Raw genomic sequence first — 25564 nt, forward strand, 5'->3', positions numbered from 1 at the left:
ACGAGGACTGAAATGGAAGAGTTGGGATTTTAACTTAGTTCCTTTGATGCTTAATCCAGCATCCTTTCTCCTAGAGATGTATACTACTAAACACACAGAGTGGTGAAGCTTATGTTAGCTAATGGGATATAAAGTCCTTTGCAAGCTTTAAAGGACTTTACAAAGGATGTCAGAGATGATGATGATGATGAATAAGAAGAGGAAGAAGAAGGAGAAGGAGAAGAAGGAAAAGGACAAGGAGGTATTGGACTAATGACCCTATTAATGCTAACATTCTGATTCAATGAAAGTCTATAAATTCCTTTGTCCCGGTGCCCTGGCTTCATCAGTGATAGCAAAAGGAGTGAGGAAAACCCATGGAAGATAAGAGACTCATTTTTCTCTTTATTGGCATTTTTGCTTTCTTGAAACCCGATTATTTCAGACTTTGAGGACCAAAAAAAGTAAAATAAAATAAAAGATTGCCTGGCCTCTGCCTCCAGTGAGAGCTCCTAAGGCAAATGTTTGAGAGGAGCCCTCTTTGAGGCCAGGGATGCAGTACCAAGTATCAAACTGCTCCTTCTCTGGCCTTGCCCTATCATCACCCCTCCCCTCCTTGATCCCCCTCTCCCCTGCCCCAGTCCTAACCTAACCCGAGCAATTAGTCATTCATCACTTGGAACACTGCTCCCAGGTAGGGCAAACAGGCTAGGCAAAACTCAGCAGGGTGGAAGGTGTTGTCTGGAGGCAAAATGTTTCTCCTGGGAAGTAGATAGATTTCCTTGACCCACGTGCAGGGTACAGTCGATCTGGTCCCTCAGCACTTCCAATTCTTCATCCAATATCCTGGATGCACTTGGGACTCCTGACACCAAGATGGCACAATGAGGCCCGGCACAACCCTCCACCCACTCCCCCACACTCCCGGAACAACACCTCTGACCAATGACTTCCAGGGTTCTAAATTTACTTTATAATCTAGGTCTACTTATCCCTGTTAGCTTTTTCTCACCATTTCCATCTGCCTAGAGGCATCTAGGTGACAGTGGATAGACCACTGATCTGAGTTCAAATACTGTCACACTTATTAGCTGTGTGACCCTGGGCAAGTCACTTTACCTCTATCTGCTTCTGTTTCCTCAGGTATAAAATGAAGATAATCATAGCACCTACATTTCAGGGTTGTTATGAAGATGAAATGAGATAATATTTGTAAAGCACCTGGCACATAGTAGGCATTTGACAAATGCTCATTTCCTTCCTTCCTTCCTTCCTTCCTTCCTTCTTTCCTTCCTTCCTTCCTTCTTTCCTTCCTTCCTTCCTTCCTTCCTTCCTTCCTTCCTTCCTTCCTTCCTTCCTTCCTACAGTGACCTTCTACTGTTAATGCTATAGAACCTGACTATTTACTCTAAGGTAGTACCTAGTCGTGTTAGCTGACTAGCTTTTAATGTGCTTTTTTATCCCTCACTAAATTATAAATGTTGAAGGCAGGGACCATGTTGTAACTTTGAATTTCCCTCCATGCCTTGCGCATAATAATTACTTAGTAGTCTTGTTCAGGGATTGATAATAATGCACCCACTATGCCAGACACAGGACATACAAAGATAAAAAATCTCATTAGTGTTCTCAAGTAGTTTTCTATCTATCTATCTATCTATCTATCTATCTATCTATCTATCTATCTATCTATCTATATCTATCTATAAATACTGGAAATTGAGCACATATACACAAGCACACACATATACATACATACATATAAAATACATAGATGTATATGTATATACATATGTATATATGATATATATATATATTTAAATTGTCCATTAGAAAATGAGTGCATAAGAAAAGTAAAAAGTACTATGAGATAAGCTTAAGCGGCCCAATGAGTCCATGGCTGCTGCTGCATGCTCAGGTCCCTCCTCCGGGTCCTATCTCTCACCTCTTGGCCTCCAAGGTGTGCTGCAGGAGCCCAGAGGCAGAGGTGGTGCTGAGGGTGTGACTTGTCTTGCTCTTCCGGAGGCTTCCTCCTTTGCCAGGGTCTCTGCCAAGAAGTGAGCCCAGGCCCACTCACTGCTTTTCCTAGGGGAGAGAGGTGGGTGAGTGAGCCACTTTATGTCCCCAGCACCCTTCTTTCTTTTCCCCATCCTGTGCTCTGGAGCCCTCACCTACCTCTTCACAGGGTGCTCCCTGAGGTTAGGGCCTGGTGATTGGGGAAAGGGCTGGGTCTGGACCTGAGGACTGGAAACCTCCATCTTCCATGGGGTCTTGGCTTGGGCACCAAACACATGTAGTGGAGGCAGCTCTGACAAAATCTGGGAGGGCAGATATCCTGGAAGGAGTGAGGCTTCTCCCCTCTAGAAAGATGATCAGTCAATTAGCATTCCCCTTTATATCTCCTCTTCCTCATTCTCCCTTCAGAATCCCCAGATATTCTAGGCACTGTGGTAGAAAAGACACTGGACCAAGACTCCTTCTAGTCCCAATTCTTCCATGTGCAAAGCACAGAAGCCTATTCCTAAATACAGAAGGTATTTAGTGCTTAGAAAATATTTATGGAATTAGATTATTGCATTTCACTCACTTATTGTAAGACCCCAGGCAAATCAAAACTTCTGTAGGTCTCAGTTCCCTTAGTTGTAAAACGTTGATGATGTCTGCCCTGTTGACCTCACATTATTGGTTGAGAATCAAGATGAAACCATACAGACTGATAGAACGTTAAAGTTGGCAGGGAAATGAGACAATATGTAGTCTAACTTCTTCATTTAATGTTGTCTAAAGAAAAATCACTGATCCGATCATATTTATCACAGAAAATGTCAGTACATAAAAGACACAAGCCTTTGGAAGAGAACAAACCAATCATGAGATTAATTTGGCTAAAATAATAAGTGTTATATGTGGAGGGGGGAGATTCAATATCAACTCTTCTACTTCATTTCACAGTAAAAAAATTAATTTTGAATTCACGAAGAAAAAACAACAAAAGAAGGATAGGAGAAGTTTATTGCTGATTCCAAAGTAAAATTCCTATCTTAAAGGAAAAAAAAAAGTTATGAAAAGTATTAGCAGCAACTTTTTGGGAAACCTACAGGTAAATTGGCATAAAATATAGGAATTTTGTTTGGTTTGTGAATTTAATTATAGCACTAGTAGGTTTAGGAAAGAGAAAAATGATGCTCCCTAATGACAACATAAATAACAAATTAGTTTGAAGAAGAAGGATACAAGTCAAATCTAACCAACACTAAAATAAATGGATAACACTCTCCTATAAAAAGAAAGGTATGGAATAATGTGAAAATACTTGGGGAGGTTAAGATGAAAAGGGTCGATTAAATAAATCATACAATGGCCATTTTGAAATAACAAATGAAGATAGAAACATATCTGATCTCTGCTACTGATAGAATCCAAAACCAGAAAGCATTAAGAGAATATTATGACACACTAATAGAATGATAAGCCACAAATTTTACCATGCTAAAATTGCCTGTACTAAGAAAGCAGTTAAGTTCATAAAAGAAAAGCTCATAACATTACAAGAAAAAATTGGTGCATATTCTGCTTAATGGAATTAATTGGTTCTTTGAAAATATATTAGGCAAAGCATAATTTTATTTAACATAAGGCAGTTAGTTCTACAGGAACAATATTATAGATGCTATAAAGTATTATAAATTGATAATGAGTTGAAGGTTACCCATTATAGTGGAGTTTGGTTATGTTGTATAAATGATGCTACCATGCAATGATATTGGTCAGGAAAAATGTATTTAGGATCTTTAGGAAATCCTAATACTCCATATCCAGAATATAATAAATTTAGCAAAATGTACACTTTGTAACTTGGAATAGTTCAATGAACAAAGTATAGTCAACATATTTGCTTAGGACTAAATGGAAAAAGCAGGAAATATACATTTTTTCCCCCCAAAGACACATGGAGTTCTCACATAAATTGATCATGTACTCAGACACAAATAGAAATCCTTAATATACTGCATTTCTGCCTTGCTGAATTTACCACTTTTGACCCACAGTGCAAAACTAGAGATAAACAAAGCTAGAGATAATTTTCCCAAAGGTACAGGTTTATGTGGATTTTAAATAAATTAAACAATTGAATGAAAGTATAACCTAATCCCTCCGTTGCTACTGGAGAGGGATCCATGTTGGGGTGGGAGTTAGGGCAAGCATGGTTAACTCAAAGAATTGGAAGGAATCTTAGAGATTGAATTAAACCCTTATCTGAAGAGGAATTCTCTCTACAATATATTTGGTAAGTCGTCCGCCAGACTCTATTTGAACACATACAGTGATGGGGACCCCACTGTTCCTTGAAGCAGATAATACCTTTTAAGGAAGGAGATAAGGATAAAAATTCCTAGCAATTAGAGCTATCCAAACATGGCACGAAGAACTGAACTCAACTGTCTAGATGGAGTTTGAACAAAAGACTGTGAGATGGTCAGCTCTTCATTCTGACCATGAAGTATTCTCTATTAGTGAAACTGAAGAGTGCTTTAACTTTTGGGTCTGCCATTTAATCCCATTGACTCCTATTGAGTGTGCAGCCCACAGAACATCTGGCAGAAGCATTACCTGCCCCTGCTACAAGAGTTAGTTGCCTAATAAGTTAAAATATAGTGCCCTGTAGCAGCAGATTGGCTTATTTCATGAATAAAAGGTCCTACACAACAGGGAATGGCATGTTCTGGATTGTGGTCTCCTTACAAAAGAGAGATGAGGAGCTCAGGGACTAGATAGAAATTGGTCAGTCTTCTTGTATCAACATAGTGAAACCATCTGCGAAATTTTCTGGTCAGCTCATGGGACTCTCTGACTTTCTAGCTTAGACCAGGTTTTTTGTGATCCTATAAGCCTAGACTCTTCCAGTCCAAACTGACCAGGGTGGCTTTTTTGAGCCTTTGCCTTCAGTGCTAGTATGGCTTACTGCCTGTTTGGGAATACCAAACCTTACAGAGGACAGCCCCTTGCTAGGTCATTTGATTACTTGTGTGGCAATTTCACTAGACCTTTCATAACTATGGCTAGGGAAGAAATTCTTAATCAAACAAGGGATAAAGACGAGAAAGCAATTTTGGCTACATGAAAGCTTAAAAAAAGTTTGCATGAACAAAACCAATGTAGCTAGGAAGATAAGAAGGCAAACAATTAATTTAAATTTAAAAATTTTGCATCAACTATCTCTAATAAAAGTCTGATGTTTAAGGTATATAGGGAATTAATGCAAATGCCTTATGTGCAGAACCATTCTCAATAGATTAGTGGTCAAAGGAAATCAACAAATAACTTTCAAAAGAGAAATGGCATATTATTAACAACCAGAATCCTAATCACCCAAATTGCTAAAAAGAGAAATGCAAATCAAGGCAACTCTGAAGTCTTGCTTCTCATTCAGGAAATTGTCAAAGACTACAAGGCAGTTTAAGCCTATCAAAATGATTTCATGTCATTCCTCAGTAGGCCTGCTCCATAGCTTCTTTTTTTTTTTTTTAAAGCAATAGGGGTTAAGTAACTTGCTCAAGGTTACACGGCCAGTTATTTCTGGGTGTGGTGCTGAATATCTGAGCCCGGATTTGATCCAGGTCATCCCGACACTGGAGCCAGTGCTCTTACTCGCTGAGCCACCTGGCCGCCCCTGTGCTCCATAGCTTCTTGCTTCTTTTTTTAACTTAATTGGAATTTTGACCCTGCCTGATTTAAGGATTTGCCTTCTTGTTGGTCTGTCTTAATCTATGCGGCACCCTGGTACAAGTCCCACTAGCCAACCTGCAGTTATGGAGCCTCACAGATGGGCATATGGGACAGTCACAGAAATACTCAAAGCATGGGCAAGAGCAACTGTGTGTTTAACATTATTTGTCTTGTTCAAGTAGGATTGATTATCTCAATTTAGAGAATCCAAGGTAATCAACCTAAATTGAGACAATGTGTTAAAAGATAACTCACATTAATAAAGTGCTTAAGGTCCGCAGTGCTTTCCTCCTAACTAGTCTGTAAGATAAATACAAATAAAATCATCCCCATCCTGTGGATGAGGAATCTGAGAAGTTAAGTAATTCATTTGTGCATTATCATCCAGTTAGAAGGGCTGGGATTTAAACCCAGTCTCCTGACTCCAAATCCAGTACTGTCTACCATATTGCCTTTGAGATGTCAAACCACAAAAGTCCTCTACACTGTTTTATGGTACAAATGAGAGATGAAACGATGAATAAAACACACCATTGACAATAAATACAAGAAAACAAATTATTTGCCAAGATATACATGAATTTTTTTTAAAAGAATTTTTTTTAAAAGAAAATTATAAAACCCTCATAGGAGAAATAAGAGAATGTAACAAGCAGAGACATTTTTCCTGCATTGGTATTAGGATAAATGACTAATAAACATCTTAATCTTTCCCAAATTAATCTACAGATTAAATTAAGTTCCAATGTATCTTTTTATAGAACTGGAAAAAACCCAGTAAAGTATATATGGATAAACAGATGGGCAAGAATTTTGAGTCTTTGGAAATACATTTTATATACATTTGAAAATACATTTCATCCCCCATTCATCAGCTTTTCATCCCCTCTAGATTTGATTAGACAGTAATTACCAACCTTTCTTCCATAGGTTGAAAACTTGTGTGTGTGTGTGTGTGTGTGTGTGTGTGTGAGAGAGAGAGAGAGAGAGAGAGAGAGAGAGAGAGAGAGAGAGAGAGAGAGAGAGAGAGAGAGAGAGAGAGAGAGAGAGAGAGAGAGAGAGACACAGAGAGAGAGAGAGAGAGACAGAGAGAGAGAGAGAGAGACAGAGAGAGAGAGAGAGAAAGACAGAGAGAGAGAGACAGAGAGAGAAAAAAAGACAGAGAGAGAAAACAGACAGAGACAGAGAAAGACAGACACACATACACACAGAGATATACAGAGAAAGAGAGATAGAGATAGAAAGATAGAGAATTAGTGGGAAAGAAGGATCCTAGAAATAGAATTTAATATATACCAAAAGAGAATGTATGATGAAACTATAAACAAAACAGGAAAAGAGTCTTCTAATATATGCTTTGGGAAAAACTGGATTATATGACACTTCATTTCCTCACAAGCCTTTGGCCCTTTTTTCTCCTCTATATATTTTCCTTTGGCAATTTTGTGATCTCCTAAGACTTCATTACACATATCTGCAGAAGGAAGGGATTCCAAATTTATCTCCCCACCCTTGATTTCTCCGTGGAGCTCTGGTCCATACCTTCAGCTATTGGCTGGACATTGTCTATAACCTCACAAAGTTGATATGTTCCACATGGAATTTGTCTTCCCTTTGCCCAAATATCTCTGTGAAGCTTTATTCTTTCTGTTGATTCTGTTGTTTAGTCCCAGTTACCAAGGTCTAAAACCTTGGCGTCATCTTTGAACCTTCCATTTCTGCCTCAAATCCTTGCATGCAATTCAGTTGCCAAATTCTTTTGATTCCATGTACACAATCTAATGACCATTCCCTCTTTTACACTTGTATTTGCCAGTAGCCTAGTCCAGGACCTCATCATCTCCTACCTGAAGGTTGTAATTATCTCCTTCCTGGTCATCCTACCTCCAATATCTTCTCTCCTCCAATCTATCATTCACAGTTTCTAAAATATTACTGATGCTCAGGTCTGACTAGGTCATTTCCCTCTTTAAGAACTTTCAGTGGTACCTTATTAGCAAAGTTCAAACCCCTTAGGGCTGGGAATTAAAGCTCTCTACAATCTGAATCCAAATGACCTTTCCAATCTTTTTTTGCACTACTTGCCTTTATTCACTCTAAGGTTTTCTCTGATCACATCCTTTCCTCTTCTGTTTTTGTGTATTTTATGCAATATTCTTCCTGGTATGCCTGAAATGAGTTCTTTTCAAATCTACACAAGTTGAAATCCTTCAGAGACCACCTCAATTGCTATATTCTCCATGAAGATTCCTTTGCTCCTCCCCAGTTGGCAGTGCTCTCTCTGCCTCAAATACCTGCTTCTTATTGTGTGACCTTGGGTAAGTCAATCTCCCAAGGCAGGTTAAGTCCTTCCTGTTAGACCAGGTTGGACTAGATTGCTTCTGAGTATCTTCTGTCTCTAAATCTATGAGTCAGTAACCTGTATTTCTCCTTTTCCTTTATCACTTTCAACTTTATATCATTCTCATTTATATGTATGTAATATACTCCTGATTAAACTGTAAGCTTCTTGAGGCCAGGGTCATGTCATATTTTATCCTTGGATCCTCCAAACCTAGCACAGTGCCTTGTACACTTTAGTCATTTAATTGATGCTTATTGAGTCAAATGCTTCACATCGCATATAACATAATCACCTACAAGGAGAGTAATGAGAAACAGGAAAAAATAAAGAAAAAAAGGTTAGGAGACAATGGGATAACATCTGTCACAAATAAGACTGGCAGAAAAGTTTTAATCCCTGGAACAAATGAAATTACTGGATCTAAATAAATAGATTAGATTGCATAAAAATAAAAAATCTGCCCAATCAACCCCCCCTCCCCACCAAAAGTAACTGATTTTGATAACATCATACCTGAAAGGCTTCCTGAAGGAAGCCAGAGGGTAGAGATGAGAAAGAAGAGAATTCCAGGCATGAGGGACCAGTGAAAATGCATGAAATGGGAGATGGAGAGTATTACGTGCATAACAATAAGGAGACCAGAGTCACTGATCCCAGAGCATGTGGAGGTGAGCAAGGTGTAACAAGATCAGAAAGGTGGGAAGGGGCCAGATTATGAAGGGCTTTAAACACTAAATGGAGGATTTTATTATTGATCTTGGAGACATTAGAGAACAACTACAGTTTATTGTAAAGGAGAATGATGTGATCAGATCTGAGTTTTAGGAAGATCACTTCACAGACCTAAATAACTGGAGAAATATTGTTTATGAATAGACTGAACTAATATAATAAAAATAAGAATAATGCCTAAATTAATTTACTCATTCAGTGCCATGCCAATCAAAGTACCAAAAGATTATTTTATGGAGAGGGCAAAAATAATAACTAAATCCATTTAGAGGAACAAAAGGTCAAGAATCTCAAAGGAAAAAATGAAAAAAAATTGGAAGTAAGGAGGCATAGTAGTACCATATCTCAAACTATAACTCAAGTATATCAATATACCAAATATATTCGAATACAATTCAAAGCAATAATTATCAAAACAATGTGGTGCTGATTAAGAAATAGAGAAGCTGACCAGCAAAATAGATTAGGAACACATACTTCGGAAGCGAATTATCCTTAGTAGCCTGGTGCTTGATAAATTCAACGACCCCAACTACTAGGGCAACAACTCACTATTTGACAAAAATTGCTGGAAAAATTGGAAATTTATTCAGCAGAATTAAATTTAGAACCACATTTCACACCACATACAAAGCCCTGAATGGATAGATATAAAAAGTTATATCATAAACAAATTAGAGGAGCAAAGAAGAAATTACTTTTTGGCCCCATGAACAATGGAAGAGTTCATAAGCAAATGAAAGAAAGAGAGGATCACAGAAGATAGTTTTGATTACATAAAATTAAAATGTTTTTGCACAAAGTTAATGCATCTAAGATGAGAAGGGAAAACAGTTTACTGGGGAAACTATTGGCAGCCTGTTCCTCCCATAAAGATTTCATATCTATAACATATTCACACACACAATATTTGTGTGGATATATTGTGGTTATGAAATCTTTATCAGAGAAACAGGCTGCCAATATTTTCCTCAATTAATACATACAATATTTGTGTGTGTGTGTGTGTAGTGGATTCAAATTTATAAGAATTAGAGCCATTTAATGATAAAAGGATACGAACAGTTAATTTTCAAAGGAAGAAATCCAAACTATCTATTGACATGCAAAAAATCCTATGAATTACTAATAATTATAGAAATTCAAAATAAAACAACTCTGAAGTCCTACCTCACATCCATTAGATTAGCAGAATTGACCAAAAAAAGAAAAAAAGGGAAAATGATAAATATTGAAGGACCTGCAGAAAAAACAAGGACATTGGTGCACTACTGGCAAAGCTGTAGATTTGAGCAGCTGCTCTGGAAAGCAAATTGGAACTATGCCCCTAGATCCATATATCTTGCTAAGAGTAGAAAGCCAAGCTGGGAAGGCTATACACACATGAATATAGTTCAAATATAGAAAACTTCAAAAGTAGCAGAAGGGGCTAGAAAAGGAAAAATAATTTAAAATCTTTTTAATATTATAGTTTTGAATGTTGTTTCATATTGAGAAAGAGAAAAAGGGAAAGGAAGAAGGAAAAATCAATGCATTAGGAGCCAAAAGCCCAAGAAATAAAGCAATCTATCCTCTTAAGTGCCTGCTCTGTGCTGGACGCCTTTAGTCATTGGGAATGAAAAGACAGTCTCTACCCTCAAAGAGCTTACACTATATTAGGGAAAACAACATCTTTATAAATAAATATTTAAAAAGATACACAAAATAAATTACAAGGTAAATTTTTTGGGAAAGAGCTAGTAACTGGAATAAATCAGAAAAAGTTTCATGTAGTTTCATGTAACTTGAGTTGAAGGGAATAAGGAATTCTAAAAGACAGAGATGAAGTGGGACTATATTAATTCAAGGCATGACCTAGGAGATGGAGTGTCACTTGAGGAAAAAACATCCTGAGCTAGATCAACAAAATAGAAAACAGAACCTGGAACAACTTGATCTCAGAAAAAGAAATTGAATAAGCTATAATTAAATTCCCAAAGAGAAGAGGGAAATGGCATAGATATATTTATAAATGAATTCAATCATAGATGTAAAAGAAAAAATAATTTCTGTGATACAGAAACTATTAACAAAAACTGAGAAAGTAGGGACCTGATCAAATTTCTATGAGACAAATTTTTTATGATCCTGACACTCAAGTCATGGAGCAATAAAACAAAATTATTGAATTGAAACATAAAAGAAAAAATAAAAGAGAAAAAGGAATATGACGTTTCTATAATAATTAAAAAGAGATTAACATATATTTGGTTTGCAAATGGAAGAGAATGGCAATAAGGTATGTCATTTTCTTGTATAAAAATAAAAATTTTATATACAAAATAAACATTTAAGTAGGACAACTATTTAGGGAACATGGTGGGCAGGGCTGGAAATCTTTGTGGTAAATATCAGATAAAGACCTGACATCTAGTAGCTAAAAAAGTAAAAATAAAAGTTTTCCAGGGTAACATTGAGTCCTTAAAGAATAAGAATTTACCGGAAAAGAAAATATAAATATTAAATAATCACAGGGACAGCTTCCAGGTCACAGAAGCAACAAAATGGTGGACTAGGCATTTTCTTTTATACCTATGACCTTTCAAACCTCAGCAAAACAGAAATTACATACCAAAGATTAAGTAACTTCAGTTGTTTCCATGGTCTAGGATACCCAAAATCCAAAAGAAGGTTAACAATGGTAACAACAACAGCCTAGAATATGTATGTACACCCATATATAGCTATAAAAGAAATTAAAGAAGGTTTTGGGTGTTTTGCATCAACTCTTACACAAAGGATTTCTGGGAAGAGAAGTAAAAGGCAAAAAGTCCATAGCAGTGTTATTTGCAACAACAACAAAAAAACTAGAAAGAATTCAAGTGACCAATGGTTAAAGAATGATTTAACAAATTGTGCTATAATTGAACATAACAATGTTAAGAATGACATATGAGGAATGTGCAAATATGGAAAGTCATAGAAAACAATGCAAGATGAAGAGCTAGAACATTTGCACATAGTATAACAATATGTAGTAAAAATATGAATGAGCAGAGATCAGAAAGGAACATATAGGGAACAGCAGATAATTGGTTAGCATGTGGCTCAGTACTGGGCCTGGAGTCAGGAAGATCTGAGTTCAAATGTGACTTCAAACACTAACTGCATGATCCTGGGAAAGTCACTTAACCTCTGTTTGCTTTAGTTTCCTCATCTATAAAACGAGTTGGAAAGAGAAATGACAAACCACTCCAGTATCTCTGCCAAGAAAACCCCAAATAGGGTCCCAGAGGGTCAGATGCAACCGATAAATTTATGGTATTTTTGTGGGGGAAGGTTCTTAATGTATTCATATTGAGGTTTTTGTTCAGTTCCTGGCAAGAATTTTAAAACACATAAGCATGTCATTCCAACTCTCTTTTTAAACTGAATTTTTACACTGGGTACATTAAGGAAATGCCCTAGAACTGTATACCTGGATTTTAGCAATCTTGCAATTAATAAAGGTACTTATAATACTCTTGTGGACTAGACAGAGAGGTGTGGATTGGATGAGAGTTCAGCTTGATAGATTTAGAGCTGGTTCTCAGAATGTTGAAAGAAAGGTCACCCTGGAGGGAGGTGACATATCTCATGACATATTACAGGGCATGTCCTTTGTCTTCTGCTGTGCCAAAACTTATTGATAAAATGTTGATCTAGGTGGAGATTCTATGTTCATTAAATCTGTATATATCATACAGCTGGGAGGGACTAACAACTTGGGGGATGAAATCAATATCCAAAAAGATTGATAGGCTAAAATGCTGGGCTGAGGCTGAGAAGATGAAATTTAATAGGTGATAAATATTGAGTTCTATATTTGGGTTAAAAAAATCAATTGTATAAATATGGATGGGTTTAATATTAACATGAAAAGAAAAAAGGAAGCATGCATTTATTCAGTGCCTGCTTTGTACCAAGCACAGCTAAGCACTCACAACCACCCAAGGAAGTAGGTGTCATGATTATCCCCATGTTATCACTGAGGAAACTGATTCAGATAGAAATCAAATGACATGCCTAGAGTTGCACAGCTAACTGTGGCTAAATCTGAACTCAGGTCTTCCTGATTCCAGGACCAGTGATCTATCTGCTGTGTCACTAGTTGCCTCTAAGAATATGGGGATTTTAGTGGTTTTAACTATTAGCAAACTCTGCATGAGTCAAGAATGTGGCCCATCTCAGGCTACATTAATCAGAGCAAAGCACCCTCTGTACTCTGATCAGATCCCATCAGGAGAATTGTATTCGTTTCTGGGTAGTACATGCTAGAAAGGACATCTATAGAAGGGTAGTTAGGATGGTGAAAAGATTCAAAATCATTAAATGTAAATCATAAATGAAATAATTGGAAGAACAGAAGATTTGGACATGGAGAAGTTGAGTTTGATCTTGGCTCTGCGGCTCACTATGTATGAGACTTAGGACAAATCACTTCTCTCTAGGATTCAGTTTCCTCATCTGTAAAGTAATCAGCTTTGGCTTAAATGACTTCCAAATCATCCTTCTAAGTCAACCTTCCAGTTCTAATCTAACATTATCATCCCAAGAATGTTTGGCCTGGAAATGAGGGAGACATCAGGTGCATGTGGAGCTGGGAGGGAGCTTAGAGGTTATCCCAGCCAGCGCCTTCCTTTTACAGATGAGGAAGGGCTTTCATATAGAAGAATGTTTAGACATTCTGCCAGGTCACTACAGGGCAGAAGGTACAGAAGCAGATTTTTGTCTCAGTGGCAGGAAGATCTTGCTAACAATAAGCTACCCAGTAATGGAATAGACTGCTTCAATATCATACAGACAAATTTAGAAGTCATCGTTCTCACAGATTGTTGTGAGAGGACTGGTGACATCAGGAGTGTGATGTCTTGACTTACAAGTGAATTGGATTTCAGTGAGGCAGGGCTGTGCAAAGCCATCAACCTCACTCTCTTCTCCAGAGTCATCAGAGTCCAGAGGCAAGGCATAGGTCAGGATGATTGGTGATGACCCCGGATGTAGTGGGAAATGTTGGCCTTTCTAAGCTGAGGTCTTACCCAGGCCTCAGTTTGTCTGAGGCAATGCCCATTCAGTGATTAAAGGCTAGGTAAGAATTGAGGAAAAAGATGGCCTAGTTTGCCTTCTCAAAAAAATCAACCTGAGAGGGGAAGACTCTCAGTTTTTGGCCAGAACAGAAACAATTGCTATTTATACTTGCTCTGAGTCATCAAAACCCAAACAATGCCTATATATTGGTCCATCAGCAAATGCCTAGAATCTGTAGAATCATTTTTTTTAGGGAAATTGCTTCAGGTAGGATTGGGAGTAGGTAAACTGAGGCTTCACCTAGTTCTAAGATTCAACAATCTTTCAACAAGCATTTGCTAACTGCTTACTATGTGTCAGGCTCTGTGCTAGACACTGATGTGATGAAAACCAAAATGAACCTGTTTCTGCCCTCAAGAATCTTATATTCTATTGGGGAAAACAATATAAAAACATCTAAAAACTATGGAAAGTAAATAAAAAGTAATATGGTTCTACTCATGAAAAAAAATTGAGACCCACAGAGTGGAAGGAACTTATCCAAGGTTCCATAGTGAGCTCAGGTGTCCTGTTGCTGAGGCTAGGGCTACTTCTAATGGAAACCAATCATATTCTTTTCCAACCCATTCCTATCCCACCTCACTGTGGCTTGTCCTACCTGGACCTGATGGAGTCGAGAACCAGCACATGGAGGCAGAGGAGCATAGCACAGGAAACAGAGTTGGTTGCAGTGACAAGAACAGAGGTGGGGCGGCACCTGCTACATGTAGGAGAGCATAATGAAGACACTTGCTGGTTCTGAGGACCCCCATTCACCCACAGGCTGAGATGAGTCCTTCTGCTTTTCTGTCTCTAGCAGGGGCTGGGGAGCTAGACTCACATGGCAAGCCAGAGGTTGGTAGTGCCCTCGAGATGCTGAGCAGGGGCAGAGCAGGGTGGAACTGGAGAACTGCTGAGGAGGGCATCGGATACTGTGGCCAGCAGAGCCAAGGAGGCATGCGTAAGACATGTTAGGGGAGCGATGTCTTCAGAAAGAAGGAGGAGATCTGGATATTGCTGGGCCTCCACTCTCCCTCCTAGAACCCTTCTGGGCTCCCGGGCAGAGGAGGCCCTCCAGAGCAAGGCCTTGATTCTGTGGCTTCCTAGGGCTCCCACAGAGTGGAGGCCCCATCCTCAGTCCCCTCCCAATCCCTCACCTCTTGAGTTCTTTAAGCTGTTGAACCAAGACTTGTTGCTCATTCCAGGCACGGTCCCTGCTGCACCGAAGCTGATTTTTTTCCTCTCTGGGGGAAGAACATAATAAGAAGAGAAACCCCTTCTTCCTTTCTTCCCATACCCTCTTCTGTTCCTTATCTAGAAAATCGCCCTATCAGGCTTCCCAGATCTTGAGGCATCACTGGGTACAGTCTGACTAGCTGCCTTTGGAAAATAGGACTGATGGCCCTGACAGAGATAAGGGTAGGGACAGAGCTGAATGGCTCTGAGCTCTAATAAGCCTTCACATTCCTACCATGCTCTGTACAACTTCTCCAACTGGATCCTCACAGAACCCCTGAGTTTATTCCATTTTATAGATGAGAAAACTGAAGCCCAAAGAGGAAATTGATTTTCCCAAGGTCACAAATTTGATTAGTGGCAGAATTGTGACTCGAATCTAAATCTATTGATGTACACACACACACACACACATGCACACATGCACAATATTAAACTTGGAAGGGCCTTTTAAGACAATCTAATTCCACTTTCTCATTTGACAGAGGTCAAGAAGGCCCAGAGAGGACAAATGATTTCCAAGATCAGAATTCTTAGAGTGTAAGCTCCTTGAGGGCAGAGACCATGTCTTGTACTTTATATTTATATTTCTTTGTTCCCCCTATAATGTCTAGCACATAGGTACTCTATGAATATCTGTGGAATGAATAGAGACCTGGTCTTGCCTCCCAAGGTCAAGGTTCTTTCTAGCACAAGACAGTTTGGTTGGGGGAGGATGTGGAGAGGGAAGTAGAAGGTTCATAACCCAGGTTATGAAAGCTAGATTTGGGGTCAGAGAGGGTAGAAGACCCAACCACAAACATGTATGTAGAGAGTTTTTCTAAGTGCTTTGGGAAGATAAAAGGTTTAGATATGGCACAATCCTATCTTCACAGAGTTTATAGTCTAGTAGAGGGATGGGACAATGATGATGATGGACATTTTAGCTCATTAGCATTTATGTAGTACTTTAAGGTTTATAAAACACTTTACAAATATGATCTCATTTTATCTTCACAATAGCCCTGGGAGATAAGTGCTATCATCATTCCCATTTTACAGGTAAAGAAAGAAGCAGACAGAGGTTATCACCTGAGTACATCTGAGAGTTTTTTTTTTAATGCTATATGAGGTCTGAGGGAGAAAGTTGTTATCAAATGGATGGGGGCTGGGGCAAAGATAGAGTCCCTACCTAAGCTGCTGGTTCTCCACCATGAACTCCTGTAGCATCCCATAGAGGCTTCTCTCAACCCAGCCGGACCGGGGTCCCTTGCTTCTGGAGTCTACAGAAGGAATAGAGGAGAAGGAGGATCTGTATAGCCACTCAGAAGTCCTGTAGGAAGCTTGGGGATCCACTCTCAGCTTTCCACTGGGCTGGGAGTGGGACCAGGGTGGGAGTGGGAGGGGGGTTGAATCTCTGCTCTTTCTCCCAATCCCTATCAGATCCATAAGGAAGGTGTCGTGGGTGTCATGACAGCCTTCATCCCAGGGATGCCCAGAAGATCCAGGGTGTGCTTTTCTTCCATGGTGCCCACATGCTGTTTGAACCCCTCCAGGGTTTGGACCTACTCAATATTATCATTACTGCCCCTTTGTCTCATGAATTTCTTGTCATAGGTCTCCTTCCCAATCCTCATACCCCTGTGACCCAGAGGCTGCTCCAGCCTCTGTTTCAGCATCAAATTCTCTTGCTGGAGCTTCTGGATCTCCTCCTCAAGCCCAAGAGGCTGCGAACCCAGGGGACCCTATGAAGCAAAGCTTGGGGGGTTAGCATGAGAGGACTACCGTCTGCTCTGACCCCCCTAACCCCAACTCTAACCTATCCAGTTAGAGGAGAGGATTTAGGACTGAAAGGGGTCTTGGAAACCATCTAAGTCCAGCCCCAACATTTTATAGATAAAGAACCTGAGTGAGGCCCAAAGAGGTAAAGCTATTTGCCCTAAGGTTACACAGGCAAGAGATATCAGCCCTAGAATTCAAACTCAGGCCCTCATTCTAAATTTAACACTCCAACCACTAAACCACAACTGTCCCTCTATCCCCAGCTGTAATGGTTCCTAATCTCATCTGTGGCCCTAGTCATCTCCTCCACCCCCTACCTGATCCCAACTCCCTCAGGATTGTCCCAACTGAATTGTCCTCACCTTAGGTGTGGGCTGGGTGGTGACCCTCTGAGCTCGGCTGGCATAGCGTAGGGTATTGAGTGTTTCTGGGAGGGACTGGGCAGAAGGGGACACACAGGCCACCTGTGTGAGGGTCAGAGCTTAGTTGGGAGGAGAAAAAAAGAGGAGGAAGAAGGCCCTTTTTCCTGAATCTCTGCTTTCCACCCTAACCAATCTGCAAGCTTTGCCTGGTCCATTCTCCCTTGAACTTATCCCATGGGGGTGAAGAATTGAGAGTACCTAGTGATTCCTGATTCTAGGATTCCTTCCTTGGGCCCCACCCATACCATGAGGGTGATTCCACTGCCACCCAGAGAATCCGCCAGCAGTCGGGTGAGCTTGCTATCCCTATAGGGGATGTGGTTCCTCTTCTGTCGTGGGTCCAGTAGCAGAGAGATGCAGTGGCCTGTAGGGAGTTAGGATGGTGAGATCCATAGAAAGCCATGGGGCTGCCATATTCCCCAAGGACCTTCCAAGGGGAATGAGAAGGCAAGGGATGGGGTCATAGAATGTGGGATGGGGAGCAACCTTAGAAATCATCTGGTACAACTCCATAATTTAAAAGATGAAGACCAAGGCCCAGAAAATTCAAATGACTTGGGCAATGTCACACAAGTAGGAATTAAAAGAGCTAGACTTTGAACCTTGATCTTCTGATTCTAATTCTTTTGCTCCAAATCTGTGCTTCTGCTCAAGCTACAACCTGCATATACATGCTCTCCTCATGCTTCAAGGTCCAGCCCAGAGTCCCACCTCCTACGGGAATCCTTCATAGATTATCCCACTACTTCTTCTTCCAGATTTTTGTGGCACTTAAGAGGGTGTCATAGAATCAGGTTCTAAGTGATCTAAGTGTACTCCTTGCTCTTGTTGCTGAGGAATAATAATAGTCTTCTGTGAAAATTCAGAGTCTAGGGAAAGACAGACCAGACAGTCAGGAGATGTGGATTGTTTCTATTCATATTTACTGAATATTTCTGATTACATGAGAAGCAGTGCAGCATAATGGATAGAGAGCCAGTCTTGCAATCTTGAACACTTGAGTTTAAATCTTTCCTCCATCACATGCTGTCTGTGTGACCTTGGGCAAGTCACTTAACCTCTTGGTGCCCCAGGCAACTATCTAAGACCATAAGTTTCAGATCAGGGGCTGACAAGCATTGACAGAGGGAGTTTCTTCACTGGCAGTTTCCTATAGAATGAAATCTCAAGTCTGGTCCAATAACCAAATAATTGGACCAATAACTAGTCTAATAACCAAACCAAACCAAAAAAACCCAACATATTACATGTTAGATGTCAGTTTGGAGGTATAATTAATTTAACACATGGACCCCATCCTTAAGAAGGTTATAGTTTAGCTGTTTGATCACGTTCAAGGCATTTACCCTTTATGAGCCTCAATTCCCTCATTTATTAAATCAAAGGGGTCAAACTAGATGGTTTCCAAGGCTTTCATCTCTAACATTCCATATTCTAATGTGTCATTAAGCTCTGGCATCTTATGAGCCTATGGTATCAACACAAGACTATAAGCCAACTCTAATAGGTACCAGGTCTTCTCCTTTCCCCTCCCCTCATTGCACAGAGGGGCCCAAATACACAGTAGGTTCTTAATAAAAAAACACTTTTTAATGTATTGCTTAATGGAAGATGGAAAAGAAGAGTCCAGGTGTGGAAGGACACTCCAACCCAACCCTCTTGGCTTACCCAGGGCTAGCAAACTGCGATTGATGTTGCTGGCCTCCAGCATCAGCTCTCCTCTAGAACGTGTGGCTGCTACTTTCTCACTGCCCGCCAGATCTACAAAGCACAGCTTTCCAAATGTCTGCTCCTTTGGTCTGCTAGGGGACTCCTGTTGAAGGAAGCGTCAGGAGCTTACTTGGTGGGAGTACTGCCCTCCTCCCATTCAAAGAGGAAGGGAAATTTAAAATTGAAAGGGACCTGAATAGTCATATGGTCTAACCATTTCATTTTATGAGACCCAGAGAGGTTAGTGACTTGCACAAGGTAGTGGAGGCAGGATTTAAACCCAGGTCTTCTGGTCCCCAATCTAGCCCTTTCCATAGTACCGTGATGTTAGAGCTGAAATCCACAACACTCCTGAGTGAATCTGAACCGTATTAAAATGGAATCAGGAAATATTTAGCAAAATAAATAATAATACAATAGATCATAGATAATATTAATATGTGGTTTTCCAAGTCAATATGTGGTCCGCAGAGATCCTTATGTATCCTTAGGGGCCCCATTTCTATTTGAGTTTAACCCTCTGGCAGAGGTCCTCTAATCTAAACCATACCTAAGCAGGGATCTTTTAGCAGCATTTCTGACAGCCTTCACTTGAAGTCCCTCCAATGATGGGGGACTCACTACCTGATGAAGCAGCCCACTCCATTTTAGGGCAGCTTTAATCTTTAGGAAGTATTTCTTTTGTCAATCCCAAAATTGATTTTTCTTCTACTTCTATCCATTGCTCCTAATTGTGTCCTCTGAGGCTTAAGCAGAGCAAGCCACATTATCTCTTTTCCATATGATAACCCTTTAAATACTAGAAGACAGTCCTCATGTTCCCTTTGAAGGGAGACACTGGGGATCCTTTGAAGAGTTCCCAGGCATCTGGGTATGACCAATCTGTCATTTGGTATAGAATTGAATTATCTGCAGTAATGGACAGGGCAGCAATGGTTACCAGCAGGCCAAAATAACTAATAAACCCTTAGTTATTTCTGTTTGTTGTTCATTCAATTTTCAGTTCAGCCTAATTTTTTGTGACTGCATTTTCTTGGCAGAGATATGGAGTGGTTTGCCCATTTTCTTCTCCTGCTTATTTTACAGATGAGGAAACTGAGGCAAACAGGGTGAAGTGACTTGCCAAGGGTCACCCAGCCAGTAAATGTCTGAGACCAGATTTGAATTTAGAAAGAGGAGTCTTCCTGACTCCCGGCCCTGCACTCTGTCCACTGTGCCATCTAGTTGCCTCTGTTATTTCTATTGGGTTTTATCAGTCCTTCCTCTTTAGTCCATATTCCCCCTCCTCTTTCCTGCTTCCTATATCTGCCCCCATCTCAGCAGAATTAATTTTCAAACTAAGTACAGCTCAGGCTGCGTTAGCTGGAGAGATGAGTCATGTGGGGAATTATCCTGAAATTACAATTATTAAATTAAAATTATCCTGAAAGGCAAGAAACAAATGGGAAATAATTCACTGGTGGATAATTGAAAGATGAATTTATCTGAGGTTGAAAGTCAGGAAGTGTCTGGCACCTTTCCTCTGGGAACTTCTCTTCTAAGATGAGCAACTTAGACATTGTCTCCTGCCACCCTCCCCTCCCCTGGAAACACACAAAATAATGCCGCCCGCCCCCCCCCCCCCCACTTTCTTGGTGAGGCCAACTCACAACAGGACATTGAATATGGATGGTGAATAGGGCGTGGCTACGGCTGGAGACCTCATTCAGATTGTGAGCTGAACTCCTACGCCTCCTCAGACCTGGGGAAGACAGTGGTATGGGCAAAGATTCAGTCCTGTGACTGGGGATATGCAGAAGAAGAAGCAGATATATCTTCATCCGCCAGGCTGGTCCCTTGGGTGGTGGGAGAGTGAGTCAGCGAAGGAATCTCTAGGCCTAAGAAATCTGGCTACTCATCTCCATCTAGAAAAGTATCTCCACATTGCCTACACCCCATGGCTTTAGATTTTAACAAGCTACACTACATTTATATCTTCCTTTGTGTTTACAAAATATATTCAAATCTAAGCCTTCATTTTATCCTTACAACATCCCTGAGAAAGAGGCAGGTAGAGATTATTATCATTGGAATATCAGCTTCAATAGGCTCTCCCACAAAAACTATAGATTCTATTACTGTTTGTTTAAGAAGCAATGAAATTTTGTCATTACAATTTAATTGTTATTCTTTGAGGAGTCCATGAGGAGAAAGAGAGCTTAACATTTGTTCCAGAGGGACATTAATTGTGATATCTGAAAACAGGAGAGAAAAAAGGGCTTAACAGAATTTATTTCCTTCAAGAATTGGGTTCAACTTTTGTCTTTTAAAGAAACAAGAAAAGAATTCCTTAGAAAAGTCTTTAATTGGCATCCTGAGAAAACTAAATGGTGGGTCTGTGTTTACAGAACTGAGGAGTTGGCTAAATATAATGTGGCTTTCTCATAGCTAGTATATCTTAAATAATTATATATGTGTTTTTTTATTGTTGATTATACTGTTAATAGATAGTATAGTCATTAACTCTGATGTTTATTTAAGCTTAGGCTACCAGGGAATTTGATATAGGGAGACGCTCAAAAGTCTATAAAAACATAGGGAAAGAAATTTCTCCAGATAATTAAATAAAATTTAATTAAATAGAATGGGAGTTCAATGTTAATTGATTGATGAGAGAGATGTTATACTTTTAGTAACTTATAAGGAAATATCAAAATATTGCCTTAAAACTCCAGTATGAGAATAAGAAAAATGAACTAGTAGCAGGTCAAAGAGGTGATCATTCCACTTAGGCTCCATGTGAGGGTAGTTCATACAAACTCTTGCTAAATCCCAATTTTAAGGATGAGGAAACTGAAGACCAGAAGTTAAATGACTTACCCAAGGTGACAGAAAGCTAAGACTCAAACCTAGGACTCTTAATTCTGGTCCAGTGCATTTTCTACTATATTACTAGGTAACTGAGTGCTGGATTTGGGTCTGAGGACCTGGATTTACATGTAGGCTCTGCTTTGTACTATTTGCGTGACCTTGGGTAAGTCACTTTGCCTTTATGACTATTAGTTTCCACATCTATAAAATGAGGGAGTTAAACTACATGACTTCTAAGATTCTTTCCAGTTCTATAGCTTTGTGAACTTGTGATTGACTTTCTCCATGCCTTTCTTCATACAATTCTCTCTCCCTAGAGTGCCTTCCTCCACCCCAGCTGTGCCTACAGAAAGCCTATCCATCCTTTAAGGATCCAACTCAAACATCACCTTTTTCATAAAGACTCTGTGTGCTCTCCTTCTCACCCCTGCCAAGAACCCTCCTTTGAATTCAAATACAGTGTCATATTCTGCTTTCAATTGTCCTTAATAACTTTTTCTTATATTTCCAAATGGACTATAAGGTCTCTGAAAACAGGGACTGCTCATGCTTGTCTGTACCCCTTTCCCCACCTAATTCCTAGGAACTAAGTCATAATTGGGCACATAATCACTCAAAAAGCTTCTTGAGTGATACTCCTAATCCTGAAAACCACTGGGCTCTGTACCTTCTAGCAGGAGCTCCATTATTTCCTTCAATGTGCCAAATTTGACTGCTTTCAGCTTCTCCACATAGAAGCCCCGCTTCTTGTTCCAGCGAACAGGGAGGTGATGGTGGGGTCCTTGACTCAACAGGTCTCTAATCTGGAGGATCAAGTGAAGAGGGAAGAGACATACACCCTCTGCCCACGGATCACCCTCTCCTATTACTCCCAAGAAGGCATAAGTCTCTGACTCCAGTCCTAAATCCACTTCCATGACAACAAACCCTTCATCCATATCTGCACCCTAATTCCCATGTTCCTCTTACTCTGATATTCTGTCCCCAAGGTTCAATAATAAAATAATAATAATAAATAAAAAACACCTTGATCAAGAAGATTTCCTTGTCTACTTTCTTTACCCTATTTTGATCCCACCTGTTCATTGTAGATTTCTAAGTAAGAGGCACTGAGAGTGATGGGGGTCCCGATATGCTGGACTTTATCTAAGAGACAGGCAAATGACCGCTGCATGAGCCCCGTCAGGCTGGGGGGCACAGTTTCCCCTTCTCCCTACAAGGGAAGGGAAAGCTAGAGTTAAGTCTAGAACCAGGTAATGATACAGAGTGGTAGAAAGAGCAGTAAACTGGGCTCCATGAGGTCTGGCACTAACTTATTTTGTGCAACTCAAGTGATGAGCCTTTTATTTTTTTTTTAACTTTTTCATTCTCTTCTTTATTTGTAAAATAGAGATAATAGCCCTGTCCCTGCCTACCTCAAAGGACTATTATGAGGACCTAATAAAATGTGAAACAACTTTGAAAACTACCATGGAACAACACTGGTACTGATGCGTTGGCCACCTCTGCCAGCATAGATCTGGAGTCGTTTAGTTTAAATGCTTCTTCACAGACTTAATTTCTGAACATCTAACCTAAATCTCTTATGCTATGGTGCAAGGTTATGTATTCCTTCAGCTAGTTTTTTTGGTTGTTGTTGGAGCCCTGGGATCACCAATGACTGTTCTTATTGGTCAGTCCACCTTGGTGATCTCTGAGTCTCAAGTTGATTCCACAGATAGGAATGGAGTCGTACTTACCTGGGGAGAAGGTCCTGTCAGAGTATAGGTCTTCCCGGAGCCTGTCTGGCCAAAGGTAAAGGCTGTGCAGGAGAAACTGCAAATAGGAGAGGCTGGAGCAGAGATACTGAGATAAAGGGCCAGGGGTAGATGGGACATAGAGACTGGGTATTGTATAGAGAGGGAATGAGAGAAAAGGGCTAGATTATGAGTGGTTGGGTCTGAATGAGAGAAAGGGAGTAAGTCAGGAAAAACTGGTGGGAATGAAGGGACTTAGGAGTTGGAAGAGAAGGTCTTGAGCAGAGGTAGGGAATCTGTGGCCTTCTAGATCCTTAAGTGCAGCCTTTTGACTGACTCCGAATTTTACAGAATTCTGCTGTTGGGTTTTTCTACCCTAGCATTGGTCTCAGGAAGTCTTCACTCATCCAGGAGAGAAAGTTGTACTGGTTGCAAAACTAAGGGAAAAAGGATTGGGGTCCTGGAAAGGGTAGGGGTAGTGGGAGGCTGGGAGGAGATGAAATAGACAGGAACCTTACCCACGGAGAGCAAGCTCCACCAGACGCTGGACTCCACTGCCCTGGAACACCTCATCCTGAGTACGGGCTCCATCCAACACTACACTGAAGTGAAAAGCAACATCCCGGCCACCACCTAGGGGACTCACCTGGGGATGTGTGGAAGCTCAGGGTCCAACCAGAGGGGTGTGTGTGTGTGTGTGTGTGTGTGTGTGTGTGTGTGTGTGTGTGTGTGTGTGAGAGAGAGAGAGAGAGAGAGAGAGAGAGAGAGAGAGAGAGAGAGAGAAAGTGAGAACAAAAGATTGAGGAGGCAGGTGGGGGAGGGGCATGAGGGCATGCCATCTGAGGAATCCAGACTGAGACTTAGACAATGCTGGGGTTACTATGGTTGCTTGCTTTACCTATAGCTCTGGGGAACTGGACAGGAGAGGAAATCCCTATCCAGAGGGTGTTTAGGTGAGGAGTTTGGGGGACTGAGGGGACAGAGACCCCTCTGAGCTAAAGAAAAGGGGGGTTCAAGCTAAGACTGGGCTCAGAACAGAGGAAATTGTATAAACATGGAAAGGAGAAATGCATATGGGAGGGAGTAGATGGGGAGAGTCTTACCCTCAGAGTCCTGGGGCCAGAACAGTGAAGAACACTCTGCTCCCCCCTACGCAGCTCAGCCTGGTTCATGGGGCGGACTCTGAAGGGATACAGTCTTACTCTCTGGTCCCTGCTTTGACTTCACTCAGCACTTGTGTCCCTTCCCTTCCATGACTTTCCTTAGTTCATCCCCAGTTATCTCCTCTTCCCTCAGATTCAAACAGGATCATGCTCCCACAATTCCTCACCTAAGCACCACCTGGATAGGTGTTTCCACTCCTTCTGCCCTCTCTCCCAGGGCTTGGGGCATGTCCCTGAAGAAAATCACGGAAGTCACCACCTCCTCACAGCTACCCCCACCATCCCACCAGCTCTATCTGGAACCATGGAGTCTGTGGGCATAGGGTACCCTGGGACTCACCTAGTGGGACACTGGAAGGATTCTCCTTTTCTGACTTCCATGGTGAATCATATACCTGCTATGACCATAGCTGAGCCTTTGTCTAGGGAAAGCCAGTACGGGTGGAAGAGATGAAACAGTCTAAACTTTCACACCTGGAGGAAAGGAGACTTCCCTTAGCTTCTACAATAACCCCTCCTCTCGGATGCCACACAGAGCCCCACATCCCCCCCCCCACAAGGTTAAAAACTCACTCCCCATCCAGGAAGGCATTGGGAATCTGCCCAAGGCTGTAAACCATGTGGGTAGTTAAAGATTTACCCCCACAGAATATCTGGAGTAGGTTTACCACATGGATGGGTTAAGAGCAAGGTGGAGCCTTGGGGTAACATATTAATAAGGGGCACCACTCGATAAGAGGTTTTGCCTATTATACATTTTAGAATTAAAATGAGATAGAGAGTCTTTTGGAGATAATTGCCCTTTCTATTCTTTTTAAA

General features: G+C 40.7%; 1 protein-coding gene across 3 annotated transcripts; it reads right to left on the bottom strand.

Annotated features, from left to right (window-relative positions):
* Nucleotides 1–359: 359 nt before the first annotated feature.
* On the bottom strand, nucleotides 360–25257 carry KIF12 (kinesin family member 12). 3 transcript variants are annotated; one of them, XM_069062695.1, is made up of 19 exons: nucleotides 25086–25257; nucleotides 24913–24978; nucleotides 24686–24764; nucleotides 24101–24228; nucleotides 23586–23661; nucleotides 22925–23059; nucleotides 22514–22649; nucleotides 20646–20737; nucleotides 18955–19099; nucleotides 17532–17650; nucleotides 17227–17328; nucleotides 16722–16827; nucleotides 16275–16365; nucleotides 15025–15111; nucleotides 14709–14853; nucleotides 14487–14585; nucleotides 2155–2339; nucleotides 1925–2064; nucleotides 360–844 (listed from the first exon to the last, which is right to left on the bottom strand). In XM_069062695.1, the coding sequence occupies exons 1-19, from the start codon at nucleotides 25124–25126 to the stop codon at nucleotides 699–701; spliced, it is 2118 nt and encodes a 705-aa protein (XP_068918796.1). In that variant the 5' UTR covers nucleotides 25127–25257; the 3' UTR covers nucleotides 360–698. The 3 variants fall into 3 exon arrangements, with proteins under 3 accessions (XP_068918796.1, XP_068918795.1, XP_068918797.1); XM_069062694.1 differs by having other exon boundaries at nucleotides 14487–14588; XM_069062696.1 differs by lacking the exon at nucleotides 17227–17328 and having other exon boundaries at nucleotides 14487–14588.
* Nucleotides 25258–25564: the final 307 nt, after the last annotated feature.

This window comes from Petaurus breviceps, unplaced genomic scaffold, assembly GCF_028583685.1.
Source record: "Petaurus breviceps papuanus isolate PSGF00001 unplaced genomic scaffold, PetGlider_PUasm1.0 90503, whole genome shotgun sequence".
Lineage (NCBI taxonomy): Eukaryota > Metazoa > Chordata > Mammalia > Diprotodontia > Petauridae > Petaurus > Petaurus breviceps.